General features: G+C 42.4%; 1 protein-coding gene across 3 annotated transcripts in view; it reads right to left on the bottom strand.

The window, feature by feature from the left end:
• Window positions 1-9,191: 9,191 nt before the first annotated feature.
• The window catches only part of Mrps27 (mitochondrial ribosomal protein S27), an 89,205-nt gene continuing 78,998 nt past the window's right edge, over window positions 9,192-19,398 (bottom strand). For all 3 annotated transcript variants that reach the window (XM_047556929.1, XM_047556930.1, XM_047556931.1), the window contains 4 exons: window positions 18,619-18,721; window positions 15,501-15,643; window positions 13,170-13,340; window positions 9,192-10,361 (listed from right to left, as the gene is read on the bottom strand). In XM_047556929.1, the coding sequence (XP_047412885.1) occupies window positions 10,122-10,361; window positions 13,170-13,340; window positions 15,501-15,643; window positions 18,619-18,721 (657 nt within the window). In that variant the 3' untranslated portion in view covers window positions 9,192-10,121. The remainder of the gene's footprint in view (window positions 10,362-13,169; window positions 13,341-15,500; window positions 15,644-18,618; window positions 18,722-19,398) is intronic.

The raw sequence follows: 19,398 nt of genomic DNA, 5'->3' as shown, positions 1-19,398 counted from the left end.
GCAAATTCCAGGCAGAGGACACACAGCAGCTCAGCAGAGAGCAGATCAGCACATAGTGGGGAACTCAAGTCCCTCATGTGAATGTGCCTACAGGGTGTTCAGTGGAGACCTCCAGTACCTGGTCATGTCTATCTTCAGAAATGGTCTTTGACCTCAAAAGGCCCCTGCAGTCTATTCTGAGTCACTCTGATGTCCCTTTGTCACATATACTACTTCTCATTTTGCATTTTGCTCCCAAATCACTGGGACTGCAGAGTGCAGAGTGAGCCTATCAGAAGTTACTCTTTGCTGAAACCCCTTCTGTTTTAGTCAACTTTTTTGCTGCTATGACTAAAAGACCCAACCATAACAATTGTAGAGAAGGAAAAGTTTATTTAAGGGCTGATGGTTTCAGAGGTTTTAATCCGTAGACAGTCGGCTTCATTTCTCAGGGCTCCAGTGAGGCAGGAACAACATGGCGGAAGAGTGACAGAGGGAAACTGCTCACATGATGATCAGAAAGCAGAGAGACTCCACTTCCAGATACAAAACATATTCCCTATAGCCATGCCCCCAATGAAGCACTTCCTCCAGCCACATCCCACCTACCGCCAGGTACCACTCCAGTTAAAACAATTACAGATTAATCTACTCGTTAGGTTAAGGCTATAACCCAATCATTTCTCCTCCAAACCTTCTTGCATTGTCTCGCATGTGGGATTTTGGGAGACACCACATCTAAACCATAACACCTCCAGAAATTAAAGGGTTAAGATGTAAGAACTGGGCAGGAAATGAGATTTTGACTACATCTATCAGACTAAAGTTGGGTAGTTAGGTAAATTGTTTTCTGTTCCATTATTCCACCCCGGGTCTTTCTTCTGGCATGAACTAGAGTGACAACCATAGTGTCCAACTGTGCCTCAGGAAATTCGGGCCCAGGGACCTCTGAGGCCTGGTCACCCTACCAACTCTTGCCCTGTTTAAATCTGGAGAAGAGTGAACCCTCTTCCAGCTTCTCCTCCATATTGTGGAGGTAGATTTTCTTCGGGCTCTTTTTTTTCCTGTCTTTCAAATCATAAAGGTTTGTTGAGATCCTGTGACCACATTTTCTCTCTACTTGTCTCGCTCATTCTAGATGCTCTTCTGTGTCCCTATAATGATCTTTTAACATAGTTTGACTCTCTAACTCTTGGGGTCTCACATAAACCCAGATCACCGTTTCCTCTTTGATTTGATATCATATGGAAATTCGTGGGAGCCATATCTCCTGTTTGGCCATACACAGTTCTGTGACGCTCAGTTCTTTTGCCAAGAGACGTTCTCCCGCTTCACTGTGGGGCTGGTTGGCAGTGTTTCACAGACAATGGAGCTGTGCCTGATTCTCAAGGAGAGCTGCAGGTCGTGGTCCAGACCACGCCCACTCAAGCCAGAAATACATGCTACTCTAATACACACACACAGGGGTTTAAATATCATGTGTAAACTGATGACTTTTACAGTTGTGCGTGTAGCCTGTACCTCTTCTCTGATCTCCAGACTCAAATTCAGCTGCCGATTGAGATCTCTACTTAGATAACCAAAAGGGAATTTTTAAAATACCACAAATCAGCTAGGTGTGCTGGTACATGCCTGTAATCCCAGTTTCTGAGAAGGCCGAAGTTACAGGATCACAAGTTCAATGCCAGTCTCAGCAATTAGGGAGGCCCTGTCTTAAGATAAAAAAGATTGGGAATGTAGATCGGTGGTAGAACACCCTTTTGTTCAATCCCTAGTATCAAAAAACAAAAGCCCCCAAACAAACCTTTGATATCTCTCCCCAGACTGCTTCTTCCCTGAGGATTTTCTACCTCTGTAAATGGCAAATGCAAAATTCCAGTTTCTTAAGTCACAGATCTCAGTCTGTCAGAAAATCCTGCCAACTTGACCTTCAAAATACAGTCACACACTGCACATTGACACTTTGGTCAATATACCATACTGGCCTGGTGTGTAGTAGACTGCACCTGCTATAATTAGAGTAAGTACATCCTGATGTTCACAAAATCACCCACAATGCATTTTCCAGAATGTGTCCCTGTTGTTCAGTGATGCACAACTGCACGTCCAGTTGACTCTTCCCCTCATTCACTGTCTGACATTTCTCTTCTGGATTAGCAACATGGCCTCCTAACAGCTCTTCCTGTTGCCCATCTTTGCTCTTCTAGCTTATTCTCATGGAGCAGCTAGAGCAATCCTCCAAAAATGTTGTGTCCTGCTTTCATTCAGGGGCCTTGGTGCTGTTTCCTTTGTTTGATATGCTTTTGCCCCAGGGGGTCATTTTTCAAATGTCATCTTCTCAGGAAGGCTCCTTCCTGAGCTGCAACTACTTATGCAGTCCTCTCTTGTCCTCTTCCTTGCTTTGTCTCCATGACACTTACCACCATAGGACGTGGTACACTTATTAATTATATCTACCTCCTTCCATAGAATGCAAAGGCCAAAAAGAAGAGATCTGGGTCTATTTTTCCTTGCTGCATCATCAGTGACTATTTTAACAGTTCCTTACACATAGTAGGTGTTCGATATTTGTTGAATGAACAAAAGAATGAATATACTAAAACTCAGGTTGACACAGTGATTGTACCATGTAGTATTTGGAAAGTAGGTTTGGAAATGGACAAAACTTTAGTTCAAATACTGTCCTTGTCACTTTCTAATTGAATAGCCCTGGAAAAGTGACAGTAAGTCTCCTCTGGAAAATGTGGATCATAATCCTTGCCCTGTAGGGTTGTGGTAAGGATTAGAGAGGATGCATTCAATTAGGTTGGATAATAGGCATTCAACAACAAAGAGGAGTTAACATGATTTTTGTAATCAAGGCTACTTGATTACTGTTGAATCAGAGCCTAGGAAACAACCACCCACAACAGTGGCCCAGCATGCTATCACCAGAGGACATTCTTGGTCTATTTCACATACTTACTATCACAGGCATATTTTTTTTTTTTTTTTTTTTTTTTTTTGGTACCAGGGATTGAACCCAGGGGTGTTTAACCACTGACCCACAAAACCAGCCCTTTTTATGTTTTATTTTGAGATGGGGTCTTAATAAGCTGCTTCGGGCCCCACTAAGTTGCTGAGGCTGGCCTCAAACTTTCAATCCTCCTGCCTTAGCCTCCTGAGTCACTGGGTTTATAGACATGAGTCACCATACCTGGTCCTAGGATTCAAAATTTTAATCTTTAAAAAGCAGTTAGAAGTTAATATGCTCTGGCTGCAGAGGTGAATACCTTTAATTCCAGCAACTCGGGAGGCTGAGGTAGGAAGATTCCAAATTCAAGGTTAGCCTCAGCAACTGGCAAACCTCTAAGCAACTTAGGGAAGCCTGGTCTCAAAATAAAAAATGAAAAGGGTAGGGGATGTGACTCCGTGGTTAAGTGACCTTGGTGCAATCTCCAGTATGAAAAACTCAACAAGAACCACAAAAAATAAAACAACTCAACAATTCCCCTGCCATCAGGTATATCAGAGGATATAATGTCCCTTTTTTATAGATCCTTTATAAATCTTCCCCCATAAGCCTAGATTCAGTGCTTAAATTCCATAATGAATTTTTTTTTCAAATGCTTTTTGCATGAAAAAATTCCTTGTTTTCTGAACATGTTAAGCTCATCTCTGGAGTCTCTAACATGTGTACACAGTAAACATATAACTTAAGTAGCTATTTTGATTTAAACAAAGATCCCAGTGGTCACTGCCACTCTCTCAGGGACCTTGCCTCCATCTTTTCCTTGCTACCCTGCAGGCAATGACATCCTCATGGCAGTATGTGATATCAGTGAAAATGCCACATGAATGCAGAAAGAGAAGGTTATTTCCAAGCTAAGAAGTTATCTAGAATAAAAGGCAATTTTCCTGACATAATTATATTGAAAAGCACTCTCCTCTCCCTATTTTCTAAAGCAGGACTTTTAAACTACATTATTTCCAGTGTTTGAAAAGTCCATGAAAATACAATTCCATCACATTTTCTGCTATTGATTCATGATCAAAGCTTTGGAACTTGGGCCATTTCTTATCCAAGCGCAGGGACCTCAAGGTGCCAAGGGAATTATCTTCCCCTAACCCATGTGAGGTCATATCATGGCACCTTCATTTTGGAACTCAGGACTCCAGGCGTAGTCACACCTGGACAGCAAACTCATATAAATTATCATTTTCCCTTTTCCCTAACGAACAGGCTTTAGGAAGAATAATGACTCCTTCGGCATCGCTGTATACCTTGTATTTATATTCAGTCAGTCCCCATGAACTTTCCATTGGATGTCAGTTTTGTTGTCCTATACCATACTCTGTAGGAATTCAAAGAGGCTTTCTTTGTCATTAAACCCTCACCTTGGTATATATGGCTTCTAGTGTCTCAATATTTCTGCCGAGAATTATATAGCTCAGTCCAAGGACTAAGAAAATAATTTATTCAATAAACATTCATAAGCATCCTCCTCCTCATGGTAATGACTGTTTTCTGTCATTTTCAGGATATGAGGATTAACAAGACACAGAGTTCCTGTCTTGGAGTTTAAAGTATGGTGTTGCTCTCACCAATTGGTTCTCAAGAATTAATTCAAGGGCTGGGGCTGTGGCTCAGTGGTAGAGCACTTGCCTGGCATGTGTGAGGCACTGGGTTCGATTCTCAGCACCATGTAGAAATAAATAAACAAAATAAAGTTCTGTTAACAACTAAAAAATATTTAAAAAATAATTAAAATACACCATTAAAAAAAAAAAAAAAAGAATTAATTCAGACTCCACAAAGAGGGTAAGGATTTTACCACTCAAGGGTGTTGCAAACCTGCCTCCAGGATGGCTCATAAAAGCTTGGAGAAACGGAAGGTCCCTATAGAGTAAAACCAGAATGCCTGAATAAAAGTTGCAGGCCGTGGAGGAAAGGATGAAGTCCCACGGAGGTGACCTGCTGGGGTGGACACACACATCACAGGAAGCCAGGAGGCCCAGCACAGCACAATGTTCCACAAGTCCCAGAAAGCACATCAGCCAACAAAGCCATCAAGAAATACCTGGTGAGAGGGGTTGTGTGTCATTAAGTTTGGTGGAAGTTTGGAGGCCCGTGGTAGGAAAGGTGCTGAGGTTGGCAATGGGGTTGAGCATCTCCTGTGCTCCTTCCCTTTCGCAGATGTGGGGTCTGTACCCGCAGGCTTTTCCTGCCAATGCTACTTCCACCACTTTTACCTTTTACAGGCGTGACCTCCAAACTTGCATTCATGGCTACCTGTCACTCAGCATCTGCTTCCTGGAGAATGCAAGTGATGAGTCTCCAAACATGGATTTCATTCCCAATCCTAAATTCTTTGTTCTACTGAAGCAGCTATTTTTCCTTTTTCCTTCAGTGCTTACAAAGGTTTCTCAAAGGTCATCACGTAGCTGCAGCAAAGGGGAAAACCAGCATTATATCCCAGGGAAGACAAAGTCAAAGACAACAAAGGATGTCAAAGCTAGCTGTTTTCATTCAAGGTGAAAAAATGGCTTTAATCAACCTGTTTTCAGGGTCTTTGACTACTTCCTGTGAGGTCTACAACAACGTTCTAAAGGCGGGAAAACAAGATGCAAGATTTGCTGCCAAGGGAACAGAGCCCCAAGGGAAGCACTAAGATATTTGTACCCTACCATTGGTTTTTCTTGTTTCTACTACCCTTTGTGTTCTTCATTCTTTTTTGCTTTTGCCAAGGTGAGTCTTGAGCATAGTCCAAAACAGATTTGTCAGAATTGTTTATTTAAGTTGGATTTAAAATGCTTTATTGTGAACGCTCTGCAGGAGACTCCCTGAAGGCCAACTCTACCCAGGCAGCTTGAGACAGAGCTGGGGGATGAATTAAAGCACAGAGCGGGTGACTGTTTCCCTTCACTAGAGGCTTTCCATCCCTCAGCCTGCAGGGCTCTTCCTGTGAACTCCCCTGTCACTTTACCTGACTGACACCTTGCAGCTGGGTTGACAGGTGCTGGTGTCGGCCTCTTCTCCTCCAGCAGAAGCTAAGAAGCTAAGTTATCTGTGGGCAGGATCCCTATTGCTTATTTTCGTCAACTCCATAGCACTCAGTGTGGTGTCTGCACAGTGAATGCCAAATGCTTGTGAGCTCCCGAGAGCAGTGCAGGCAGAGGCAGCGCATAGGAGGCGATCAGGGGGCCAAATGAAGCTGAGCATTTAAGAAGGGAAACAGGATTGTTGGGAGTTATGACCACACTGTGCAGCGGAGGTAAGGCCGAAAGTCAGTTCTGAAGGGCTCATGAATGAGCAACTGACCAGTAAGCAGACATACCTTTCCAAGGGGCTTGGTGACAGAAAGGAGTGTTCGAATGATAGCTTGAATGGTGGCAGGATGAAGTCCTTTTTTTGTTGTTGTTCTGATTTTTATTTATTTGTGGTACTGGGGATTGAACCCAGGGGTGCTTTCCCACTAAGCCATATCCCCAGACCTTTTGAAATTTTTAAATTTTGGGACAGGGTCACGCTAAGTTGCCCAGCCTGGTCTTGAACTTGTCATCCTCCTGCTTCAGCCTCCCGAATAGCTGGGATTACAGGTGTGCACCACCTTACCCAGCCGGCTATTTTGGTTTTTGAAGGGAAATGTGTCTTGAATGAGACTATAGGCTTAGAAAAATTTAGCAGGGATGATGGTAGATGGAAAAGGAATTCTTGGTGTTTCTGCAAAAGCAAGCAAGTATGGAATCAAGGTTACAAATGAGTCTGACGTTGGAAGGGAAGAAGGGGAGAGCTATCACTTGGAAGTAGGAGGGATGACGGAGAGAAATGGTTAGGATAAAGCAGTTAAGGTAGAAAAAGGAAGACTGAGGCTGTCACATGGCCCCAATTTTCTTGATAAAGTGGAAGGCAGCAACCTCTCCTCACAATTCCAAGGGCAAAGCAGAGCTTTGCAGGCTTATGCAGAGCAGCAAAACTATTGCAGTATTTGAGTCATTTATAGATAAGCAGAGTGACTACTTTTTTCCCCTACTGGGGACTGAACCCAGGGGTGCTTTATCACGGATCTACATCCCCAGTTCCTTTTGAGGCAGGGTCTTGCCAGGTTGCTGAAGCTATCTTACAATCCTCCTGCCTCAGCCTCCCAAGTTGCTGGGAGTACAGGCATGTTCTTCAGTGCCAGGCACAGTGACTATTAAGTTAAAGAGGAGAGACTTAATTTTGTAGAGGAATTTAATTAGCTCAATATTTTGACTGTATTATTGTTATGATTTAGATATTAGGCATCCCCCAAAAGTTCATGTGTGACATGCAAGAAAGTTTAGAGATGAAATGATTGGGTCAAAAGGTTTTACCTAACCAGTGCTTTAATGTACTGATAGGGATTAACCTGGTTGTGAACTATAGGCAGGTAAGGTGTAGCTGGAAAAGGTGGGTCCCTTAGGTGTACCTTTGGGATTTATATTTTGTCCTTTTTGAGTAGAGAGCTGTCTTTTTTTCTCTGCTTCCTGGTGCAATGTCCTGAGCCACTCTCCTCTACCACACTCTTCTGCCATGATGTTCTGCCTTGCCTTGAGTCCAGAGCAATGGAGTCAGCCAACTCTGGACAGAAACCTGAAACCATGAGGCCCCAAATAAACTTCCCCTCCTCTAATAGTTCTTGTCATGTCTTTTGGTCGCAGTAGGAAAAAGCTGACTAAAACAACTACTGGTTGTTAGTAGGTCAGAAGCAAACAAAACAAATGGTGGTATATCAGTTACTCCTAAGGTAGTTGTTATAAAGTACCAAAAATCGGGTGGTTTAGAATAGAATAGCTCTGGAGGCTAAATCAGAAGTCTAGGAGTGGGCAAGGCTGTGCTCACTCTGAAGGCCCTAGGGGAGTCCATCCTTGACTCTTCTCGCTTCTGGTGTTTGCTGGCAAGCCTTGGCATCCCTTAGCTTGTAGGCGCTCTACTCCACACACTCACCCCTTCCCTGTGCACCTTCACATTGTCTTTCTTTTGTGTATGTCTGTCTCTGCACAATTCCCTTTTAAATACCAGTCACATAGGAATAGGGCTGACTCTGCTGTTCTCATTTTAATTTGATTACCTCAAGAAAAGACTTATTTCCAACTAATGTCAGATTCTAAGATCCTAGGGTTTAGGGTTTCAACATATCTTTTTAGGGGACATGATTAGACCCATATTGAGTGGATGCAAGGATGTAGGTGGGATGGCTGACCACAGGGAGTGGGCTGGGACAGAGGCAAGTAGGGTCTGAATTCTGGAGATCAAGGATTTGAGTAGGTAAGGAATAACAGAGACAAAGCTGGTTCAGCAAGGGTCACAGTATTAGAGAAGACTGGAGAATGGGACTTCTGGATCTAAGACTGTCAACCAGTGCTATGAAGCTGAAGGTCATAGTTGTGACTGGCAGATCAGCTAGTGGGAAGGTAAGAGAGTACTGGGAGCTGTTTCTCCATCGCACAGAATATAAACAGATGTCAGAGAGGACAACTGTATTTAGAAATCACAGTCATCAAGGAGGGTGGGAGGGTAACCCACACCTGCAAAGGGGGTTTGGAGAGAGGGCAGATGAGTTGGAAGGGAAGCACTTCAAGAGGTGCTGGGGGTGAGTATGGAAGGAATCCCCAGGAGCTGGAACATGTAAGTGCCTGCTGGGGCAGTGCACAGGGCAGAAGGGCCTCTCCTGGCAAAGACTCCTGGAGTGAAGTACAATAGGGACAGAAGGGGAGGAAAAGTGAAAGGAAAATTATGAGTCAAAGTGTTAACCAGCTGCTTCACACCATGGCAGTCACTCATGGAGCAAAAGTTAACTGTTGAGTTATTTTGAATCTCCCCCTTGGGATAAGGAATAGCTGAAAAATACTTGCCCTTGATAAACCAAAATAGTTGTGACTTCTACTAAGCAGTAGCCAGTGCAGCTAGACTACAGTGCATGTGGAGGATACACCAGGGAGGGCAGCGGCAGCCCCACCTCAGGGGGGGCTTAGTTTTATTTCCTTCTTCATGATATGGGGATGATGGTAACACCGAGTAGGGTTGCTTGAGGTGCTGGTACACAGTAAGCCCTTAATGGCTGTGAGCGATGATTGTTATTAGGAATGTCACAGTCCAGTAGAGGAGGGTTGAGAACGTGTTGTTCAAAATCACAGTACAAAATACCCATGCTAAGACTCCACATCTCTCCTTCCCTTCCCCAAAAGAAAAATGTGCTAGAATTATTTTGGTGTGTTCTTTATTTTCACAGGTTCTTGATAAATGAGCATAAGCCTGAACAAAAATACACCATTGTACTTAAAGGCAACATTACATAGCAAGCAAAGGCTGTCCCCGACCCTTTCACAGAGGAGAAACTTCAAGAAAAAATTTCCCATCTTCTGACAGTTATAATTCTGCATATCATCTGTGCACTTCAGGACCCATCTCATCTCTCATTTTCTCCAACGTCTTTAACAAAAATGTGCTGTGCGCGTGTGTGCATGCGTATACAAAAGGCTCATTCTACCTCCTTGATAAGGCAGCTAGACAATGCTTTGGAAAAATTACCTCAACATGATGAAGTCATGCTGAGAAGGTTCACGGCTAGGGCTGGGTTTCTCCTCAAAGGCTCTTACATTCTAAAACTATCACCATCAGTGTCTAAAATTTGAAATCTAGTGGGGTCACGGTCCTGAGTACACTACTGTCCTGGATTTTTCCCAGAGCAGAATCATATGGGCAAGGCATGGTGGGAAGGAGTGGAATGGTGAGCACCTACAGTTGGTTCATAGGGAAGGTACACTAGTGAGGACAGTGAGGCAGGAGGTCTTAGGACCTGCTGTTTACCTTGGCCTGCTGTGTCTGGGCAGAACAGGGAGCCCTGACTCTTCAGCCAGTCTCCCCAGCTCCCTCACTTTGTACTGCCAACCCTCCATGCTCACAATGGATCCCTGCGCCACCAAGGGCCTCAAAACTTGCCACTTGCCGAGTTCCTCAGCCCTTCTTGGCTTCTGGCTGGGCAGTCACAGTATCCTGATATGTAGCACACTGTGGCTTTAAGATCACCTGAAACTTGCTTTGAGAAAACAAGAAGTCAGATAGCGGAGGCTGGGGGCCCGCCCTGTTGCTGGTGAGTGCTGTGGCAGCCTTGGTTCTCATGCAGGGCAGCCTGGGGCTGTTAAGCTGCTGCCTTTGCAGCTTTCCGGGCCTGGTGCTCCTGTTTTGCTCTCTCCCTCTGCTCCCGCTCCCTCTGGATCAACTGCGTCAGATCCTGATGCCACTGCTGCAGCTTCTGCTCATAGGCGGCAAGGTCCTCTGCCTCACAGGCGGGGAGCTTTTCCTTGACAAGCTGGGTGGTCAGAGTCAAGAGGCTTTTTGACTCAACTCTATCCAGAGCCTGCAGCTTGGACTGTGAGGTCTGTTGGAAACAAGGCAGGTTGGGGAGAGGAAGGGAAGGTAAGAGATGGAGAGAAGCAATTAAGTCACTTGTAAAGTCACGGACTTTGTTTACAGGAGAGGCACTTTGTTGGGAAGTTGTCCTGCTGCCTTTCATCCTGGCACTGTTACCTTTTGCCATTATATTTTTTTAGCTCAGCAATTTTGCTAAGATTCATCACATGTGATTTCTCCCCCTTGATTCCCAAGAGGTAAGTAGAACTCTGTATGCCAACTCCCTGTTGTTTCTTGTTTTAAACCACAAAGACAGCATGGGTAGTATACATTTATGTTTCCACTCTGACCTATTCTAAACCAAGCAGCAAACTCCAAGCACCAGGATTCTAGGATGCAAACAAAATGACTGAGACCTCTGATGAACTGGATCAAGTGCATCCATATCTCCTCCTTCAAATAACTGCAGTACATTTGCCTTACTAATGTTCCTTTCACCAGACTGAAATCATTTTGACAGCTCCTCACTAATGGCGACTTCTTGCTAATGGCATATTAAGACAGCCCCCTCGAGAGCTTCTACCTGCTGTGCCCTCTTGTAGGTCAGCCTCACATCCTGCCCGCTTACAGTTCCATCTGAAATGGCAGTTTGGTTTGGTGAGTGCTGTGTTCCTGGAGAAATGAAGTATTAAAAACATCACTTTACTTACATGCTTTAAGATGAGGCTCATCAGAGAGTGCTACTTATGGCCCGAGCTGTAGCTTACACCACATATCCCCATGTTCCAAAAAACAATGCAATGTGCAGGTATGTGCGATGGGTGACAAGGCCTGCTCCAGTGAGGAGGTGAAAAGTGGGCAAGGTTCCACTCCAAGGAGTGGCCAGAGGCCTGGTGATGGGGCAGTCATGTAGGAATGTATCCCAAGCAAAATCCTCAGACTAAATCAAATCAGGCAACAGGAAGAAAAGGTAATGTAAAATGGAAATGATTTTTTTCTGATGTCACTGTCCATGAGGTTTAAGGCCAAGAAGATAGTTAGCTGGGACACCAGAACAAGAACTCAATTCTGAGTCAGTAAACTTTTGTTCAAATCTAAATTCAGTCACTGATGGCGTGCTGTCATGTGACCTGAGGGGAATCTCCTATGCAGAGCTCCAGGGAGAATAAACGAAGGACAGAGATGGTACCTCAGAGTCAGTAGCTGATAAACATTTGTCAATCTTGTTTTGATTTTATAAAATACATCTGCAGAAGAGTGAAGGTTAAGAGCTTAATGCAGGCAACAGGTTTCTACTGTCTGAGATGAAATACATACAAAACCAGGGGAAGAAGTTATAATGAGTATGGTGATAATCCCAGTGGTTCAGAAGGCTGAGGAAGGAGGCCTGAAAGTTTGAGGCCAGCCTCAGCAATACAGCAAGGCTCTAAGCAACTTAGTGAGACCCTGCCTCAAAATAAAAAAGAAAAAGGGCTAGGGATGTGACTCAGTGCTACAAGTGTCCCTGGATTCAATCCCCAGTACCACATTAAAAAAAAAAAAAAAAAAAAAAGGAAAAGGAAAAGAGAGAAAGAGGTTATAATTTTTTAGGAGTAGTGTAGCAATATGGCAACCTTGGTCAATGAGTATGTGGAAAACTTGTGGAGATAAGTACACTTTTTTCATTAGCCTTTTTAAATCTACTTAGGTAAAGTGAAGAGGAAAGGAAAGGTATGCAAATTCTCAACCTAGTTCTCCATATATCTTGGGAACATTAGTTAACCTTTCTCAGTTTCAAATTATAAAAAAGAAAAGTTGAGAATGATCTTATTGAATATTGGGAGAAAGAGTTGCTTAAAATACCACAGAATAGGACTGGGATTGTGGCTCAGTGCTAGAGCACTTGCCTTGCATGTGTGAGACACTGGGTTTGATCCACAGCACCACATAAAAATAAATAAATAAAATAAAGGTACTGTGTTCATCTACAACTAAAAATATATATAGAAAAAATACAGAATCCCCCTTCTAACATGAGGAAAGAGTTTTCCCATAGCTGGTTTGATATAATTATGAAATAGATTTAAATATAATAATCTAGTAAGGTTTACATCCATCTGCTACAAAAATCACCAATAGGTCAGCTGGCACGGATGGGCGGGTTTTCTGCTCTGTCTATAGGTTTCCCATTCAGGCAGTACTTTTTCCTCTTTGCACTAAATGAGTAAGAAACAAGGCAAGGAGTAGGCCAAGGGTTAACACTGAATGTGGTTCTTTTTCCATGACACTGATCACAGAGCAATTTGGGATATATAGTTAAAAGCTACCAAAGACAGCTTGAGTGCTCGGGTTGCTCTGTAAAGAAAGAGTGGAAACCTGTTTACTAGGCCACAGTACAGAAGAGCATTTCTAATGCTCTAGGGAACAGCATGAAGCTGCCAAAGCCAAGCCACAAAAGGTGCCTGCATCCTACCACTTCAGGCTCAAATGTGGCTTTGTAAAGCATGAGTTCCTCCTGATCAGACACACTCAGTGCAATATAGAGAAGAGACCCAATACTTTTCACCAGGTTATTGTCTACCCACCAGGCGCATAATAGGGGTGAGTGGGTAATGACATGCTGCCTTAGTGAACAAAACTATTACCGATTAGCTTAAGTACAAAAAGAAGCATAAGAATTCCACTAGCTTCTTTTAAGACCACTTTCTGTGTGAAGCAATACAAATGCTAGTTTTGATGACAGTTTTTCATGCCTTTGTGTGTGACACTGATGCAAAAGATTGCTTGTCCATCACCACGGCAGAGGAACATGAATGTATGCATAGCAGAGAGAGACTCCATTTCTGCTCTGATTCACCTTAAATCGTTCCAGGTATCGGGGAAGCTTGGATTGTTCTGGCTCCTCTATGTCTAGCTGCTCCACCAGGTTTTCTGAGCCCTGGTTGTCTTCACTTTCTTGGGACTGTTTCTCGGGAGCCCCTTCGGCTGGGGATGCCAGCGTTTGCAGCACTCCGTCTAGCACATCGAGCTGTGGAGCAGAAAGAGGGTCAGGGCCTATGTATACATCATGTGGTCTTGGCAGCCAACTGTGAAGATGCTGAAGATGGTAGAACAAAGGGGGAAGAAAGGGAACGAAACACCTGCTAAGTCTTCTTTATGAAATTGTAGGAGATAGCAGGGTCTGCAGCTCAGTGGTAGAGCACTTGCCTAGTATGCTTGAGGCTCTGGGTTCCATCCCAGCACTGACAACAGCAGCAAAAAGAGGAAATATAAATGATTATATTTTGCACATTAGAAACACCCTCTCAGATGGCATGGAAAACTCTGTACAAAGGAAATGGTACAAATAAGCAAGCTAAGGATTATCTGTATAAGTGAATCAGCACCATGGCATTCGAGTTTGCTTTAATTAGCAAGGTAGGAACCTGAGAATTATGCTTGATGGACATTAAAGTACCTCCCCTTCCCTGTCTTTCTTTGGAATCTGTTTAAAACTGGGACAAAGGAAAAGAAAGACTACCACAAACCACAGCCAACAAAAGGCCAGTCTGAATGAATGGTAAAGCTGCTGGGTATAGGCAAGGGCCTCCCTCAGAGAAAGACTTCAGCTCAGAGAGTGCCTATAAATTAGGGATCAGCCTAATCTACATAAGCTGCTGGCAAAGGCCAGAGATACATCCATGAAATTCATTTTAATGAGGTGATTTCTGTGACTTAAGTAGTAAGTTAATTAAAAAACCAAGTTTCTTTTTGTTTTGATCCCTTTTCCCTTTGCTTCCACTATGGGGTTTAGTTCCCCTGACCCATGGAGGGCCGGCCTAGTCATCAGAAATGGGATGGAAACCTCAGCAAGGTCAGCATAAGCACCTACTTGCACACTGATTAATTTTGTCCATATCACATTAGAACAAAACCCCCAAATGACTTGAAGTCCTTTTACTACTTCTAACATATAAGGCCCAAACTGGACATGTATCACATTCTCGCCAACATGTGAATCACAATCCTATACATTAAAATAAAAATAGTACAAATTTGACTCAGATAGGAAGGAATATTTCCCTGGCAAGGGATTTATGTGTATTTTTGTGTCTTTAATCACTAGTACTGACTACAGCAGGCTTAAAACACATATTTAGAAATGTGTATCCGTTGTTATAAACATCTGGTAAAGAGCATACAAGCATATGATTTGCTACACATTAGTATAAGATAACAGTATAGGCACTGGATCTGTGTGTTGCATGTCTGAAATGAAGGCCAAGTAGTGGGCCTTAGTGGTCAGGGTCAGGACAAAACAAATAAGCAGCTCCGACCTGACACTTCACCCTGGTAATACGGCCTCACTGGCTAGAAAAGCTGCTTGGAGAGAGTGGACATGATGGCTCCCTGTGGGGTGGAAGGCTTATTGTGCTTCCGAGAGTCTGAGCTAAGTATAGTGACTTCATAATGTCAAGGGTGTTATGAAAGATGAGCTTTGGAACTGGTGGGAGGACAGTGTTCAAGACCAGGCAAAGCAAACAGTTTAGAACTTAAAAAAAAGAAAAAAAAAAGTCTGACCCAGATCTCAGTGGTGCACACTTTGATGACACAATGGCGTAATGAAAGGAAAGGATCAATGTCATCTCTGAAATTCATTTCTTTTCTTTTTGTAACTGGGGCTGAACCCAGGGCTACATCCCCAGTCGTTTTTATTTTAAGACAGGGTCTCACTAAGTTGCTGAGGTTGGCCTTGAACTTGAAATCCTCCTGTTTCAACCTCCTGAGTTGCTGGGATTATAAGTGTGTACCCCAGATTCATTTCTTGAGGGCTGTTTCTCAGGACTACATGAGGTATTTAACATGAGATCTTACCCTCTCTGAAATTCCCACTGAGATTTTTTTTTGGGGGGGAGGGGATGAAGGGAGTCAGTGAGGTGGGCAGTATTTTATTAAATTCAGCTTGAATTTCAGGAGAGGGGAATAATTTTCCTCTGAGGCAAAAAGCTATAAATCAACAACAATCTTATAATGCTTTTTGTTGGTAACATTGAAAATATTTGTGTTCATTCTTTCCTTTTTAACTGGATAAGTACGTACTCTACATAAATATAGAAAGTAGGGGTATGGGAAAGACAAAATCAAAGCTCAACTTATTATGAAGAACACAGATGGCTGAATCTCACTGAGTAAAGGCTGAGGAACATACCGCTTCTTTACACAGCTTTCCCTCTTCTGGGGAAGAGGCCACCTTCTCCATTACTTGAAGGGCCCGGTCAAGGTAGCCTGGTTTCCATATCAGAGGCATGTTGTGGTACACAGCTCGCAGCCCATGCTGCAATTCCACCTTCCCTGTGGCCAAAAAGCACAATGAAGAATGCTCAGCATGTCTTCCCACTGTGTCAGTCTGAGAACTTGGAGGTGCAAGTGAGTATTTGCCTCGCAGCTCTAGAAACAGAGAAGGACTATTTCAAATCTGCAAAGAGCCTCATCTCATCCAGTGACCTGGTGACATTTCAGACAGAGGATAAAAAATGTGGCAGAACTCACCTTCACAAATTTAATACAAAATTGTGTGGACTTGTTTTTTCTTCTTCATTTGGGATGGTAGAGTGTGAATGTGCATGAATTATGGGGCTGAGGAAAATCTCAGGACTGAAATATCTTCCTCTAAGCAGGGTTACCCTTAAGACACAAGTAAACGGAAATGCTAATTTTGTTTCAAGACCAAAATCTTCCCTAGAAAAAAAAATTTTTACAACTTTCCTACAGTGAAAACTTTGTCAACAGCTGACAACTTCCTCTTGCCAGGAATGTCTGACATTTTTCAAACAGTGCCAAGACACCCAATCTACTATCTATATTGGAACAAAAAATCTAATTTTCCTCTTTCCTTTAGGTGAGGTTCATCAAATCTGAAATCAGAGTTCTGGGCATCTGTTTGGATCTCAGGACATGAAACTTCCCTTGGAACTTCACACCATCAAACATGAGGCTGAAGATGTGGACCACAGGGTCTTCAGCAGTGAAAGGGGCGCTCTGTACTGTGGAGCAGAAACCCTCTCTACACAAATGACCAGTCACCTTAAGCTGCCAAGTCTTCAATCCACCTTCGTTTATCTTTCCCAGGAAGGAAGATCTGGGAAAGCTACAGTAGGATAAAAATAGACAAAGCTTATCAGGTGACAGTTAATTTTAGATCTTTAAGGTGCTTGGGGCTAGAGGGCAGTAACATTCTGGGCCACTGCTTCTTCTATCAGGTTTGAGCAGGCTGCACAGCACATGACTCAGTGAGAGCAAAGAGCTTTTGATCTGATGGCTGCCAGTCATAAAGGACCAGGGTCTCTGATCATAAACAAAAGCAAAATACATTTTCTTAGTTCTGCCAAGTTCCTGAGAAATCTACACAGTATGGTCATTCAGAATGCTAATCTGAACACATAGGAAAACACATGTAAATCAATATCAAAAGTAGGTGGCAAATAAGGAAAAAAAAAAAAAACATTTAAAAGACAGATGTGATCCTACAATATGTACAATAGGAAAAATGAGAAATTACACTCTACTTATATATGATTTATCAAATGTATAAATGCATTTTACTGTCATGTATGACTAATTAGAACAAATAAAAAATTGATTAAAAATGAGTGGTCTTTTATTAATTTGATAGCCAGTCTGATAAATTATGAACTACCTCTTTCTCAGTTTATATCAGAATCAGCATCCAAGAATGCCACATTACGTTTTGTTGGCAAAGATCAACTTCAAAAGCAGTCAAGCTGGGGCTGGGGCTGGGGCTGGGGCTCAGTGGTAGAGCACTTCCCCAGTACATGTGAGGCACTGGGTTCGATCTTCAGCACCATATAAAAGAAATAAAATAAAGTCACAAAAAAAAAAAAAAAAAAAAGCACTCAAACTGCTATAACTTTGCTGATTTTCTGAAAACAAAGGGCAGCAGAAATAAAGAATGATCAAGTGGAAGGTGCTTTCCTGGAGGCCTAACTACTTAAGAGAGAATGGAAGGGTAGTGAAATAACAAGCATCTCTTATAAACCAGAACACATTTAGTGAAAACTTTGTCAACAGCTGACAACTTCCTCTTGCCAGGAATGTCTGACATTTTTCAAACAGTGCCAAGACACCCAATCTACTATCTATATTGGAACAAAAAATCTAATTTTCCTCTTTCCTTTAGGTGAGGTTCTAAGATCCAAACAGATGCCCAGAACTCTGATTTCAGATTTGAAATGTTATTTGTCCAGATTCTACACAACCTAGGTGCTGAGGCCAGTCCTCTTGACCTTCTGATTTTCAGTGCAACCAGGGCTCTAAATGCAAGCTGCTATCTGACTGCATTCTACAATAGCACTGTACCAGTGGGCAGCTCTCTGCTTCTCTCAAAGGGCTATGTGTTTTTGTCTGTCTGTTTTTTTTTTTTTTTTTTTTTTTTTTTTTTGGGTGCTGGGGATCGAACCCAGGGTCTTGTGCTTACAAGGCAAGCACTCTACCATCTGAGCTATCTCCCCAGCCCCAGGGCTATGTGTTATGCTAAGTTTCTCTTCTCTCATCTGAAAACAAAACCAAAGACAAGTTTCTCTTCCCTCATCTGAAAACAAAACCAAAGACACAAGTTCAATCCTAACTCTTAATTTCCTTCCTCCTGGACTTCATGGCTAATGAGACAGGAAGAGCTCTGTTAATACTGGGAGATTCCCCTGGCTGGCTCTGGCTACAGGGTGCCGGAGCTTCTGCCCCTCAGTGATAGAGCACTTGCTTAGTTATGCACAAGGCCCTGGGTGTGATCCCCAGTATTCAAAAAGAAAAATAAAAAGAAATAAAAAATAAAAATAGAACAAGACATTCCCTTTCTCTTCCCCTTCCTCATGGTACTTACACCAAATATTACCTAAAGCCACCAGAACCAGTTCCCACCTATGTCATAACTGTAAGGCTATGGAGGCCTTCTATTTTTATAACTAAAAATGAAGGTTATGATGGGCACAGTGGCACATGCCTGTAATCTGGGTGGCTCAGGAGTATCACAAGTTTGAGGTTAGCCTCAGCAATTTAGCGAGGTCCTAATCAACTCAGTGAGACCCTGTCTTAAAATAAAAAATAAAAAGGACTGGGAATATAGCTCAGTGGTGAAGTACCTCTGGGTTCAACCCCTAGTACCAAAAAAGAAAAACAATAAAAAAACCAAATAAATAAAAACGAAGGTTGTAATAAGAATTTCACTAGTAAGTTTAAATCAAATGAAAATTTTACTATAAAATAAAAGAATGCACCAAGTCTATCCATGAAGAATATATACATAAACTTACCAAGAAGTGCATAGCCATACAACTGGGAACTCAAACCCACTGAGTTCTTTTGTTTTAGGCCTGGAAGTAAAAGGGATGCACCAAAGTTCCTCTCTTCTTCCCACTGCAATAGAACATACCAGATCATGGTCCATGCAAGCAATGATTACTTTATGCAAAAATGTGATTTTTGATGACATGGAGGAAAGTAACATATTATAGCATTAGGTAAATATATCAAAATAAGGAAGTTATATATAACTTATAACCCAATTTTGTAGATAAAAGCTATTTATGTTTAAAGAAAAATACAGAACAGAAATACCCTATATGTTAACAGATTTCTGGGCAGCAAGATTAATGAGTAACTTTGATTTTCTTCTTTGTATTCTTTATTATTTTCCAAATTTTTAGCAATGAATAAGCATTCCTTTTACAATCAGAAAAGCAAAACAAAACAAAAATAAAGAGTTCACTCTGGTCCCACATTGCCTTGAGATAATCAAGGAAGATTAAACAAGCTGTCACTCATGATGCTGTGGCATGATGAGCAAGCTTTTCACTTTTAAACAACTCAGCAATATGACTTCTTCACAGAGTTAAAATAAATACCACTCTTCAGTTGCTTTTAGATAAGATTTGTGCCTCTTAAAAACAAATTAGGCAATCAGAAACACTTAGTGATTGTTTCTTTCAACCCAGGGTGCAAAATTAGACTTCAATAAAATTGAAGCCTTTTGAGACATGGGGGGCGGGCGGGGAAAGGGGGCAAAGCCACAAGCATTGCTAAGTTTTTCAGAC

The sequence above is a fragment of the Sciurus carolinensis genome, chromosome 6, assembly GCF_902686445.1.
Source record: "Sciurus carolinensis chromosome 6, mSciCar1.2, whole genome shotgun sequence".
In the NCBI taxonomy this organism is placed as follows: domain Eukaryota; kingdom Metazoa; phylum Chordata; class Mammalia; order Rodentia; family Sciuridae; genus Sciurus; species Sciurus carolinensis.
The sequence above is the reverse complement of the archived record's forward strand: the minus strand, read 5'-3'. Positions and strand labels throughout refer to the sequence as shown.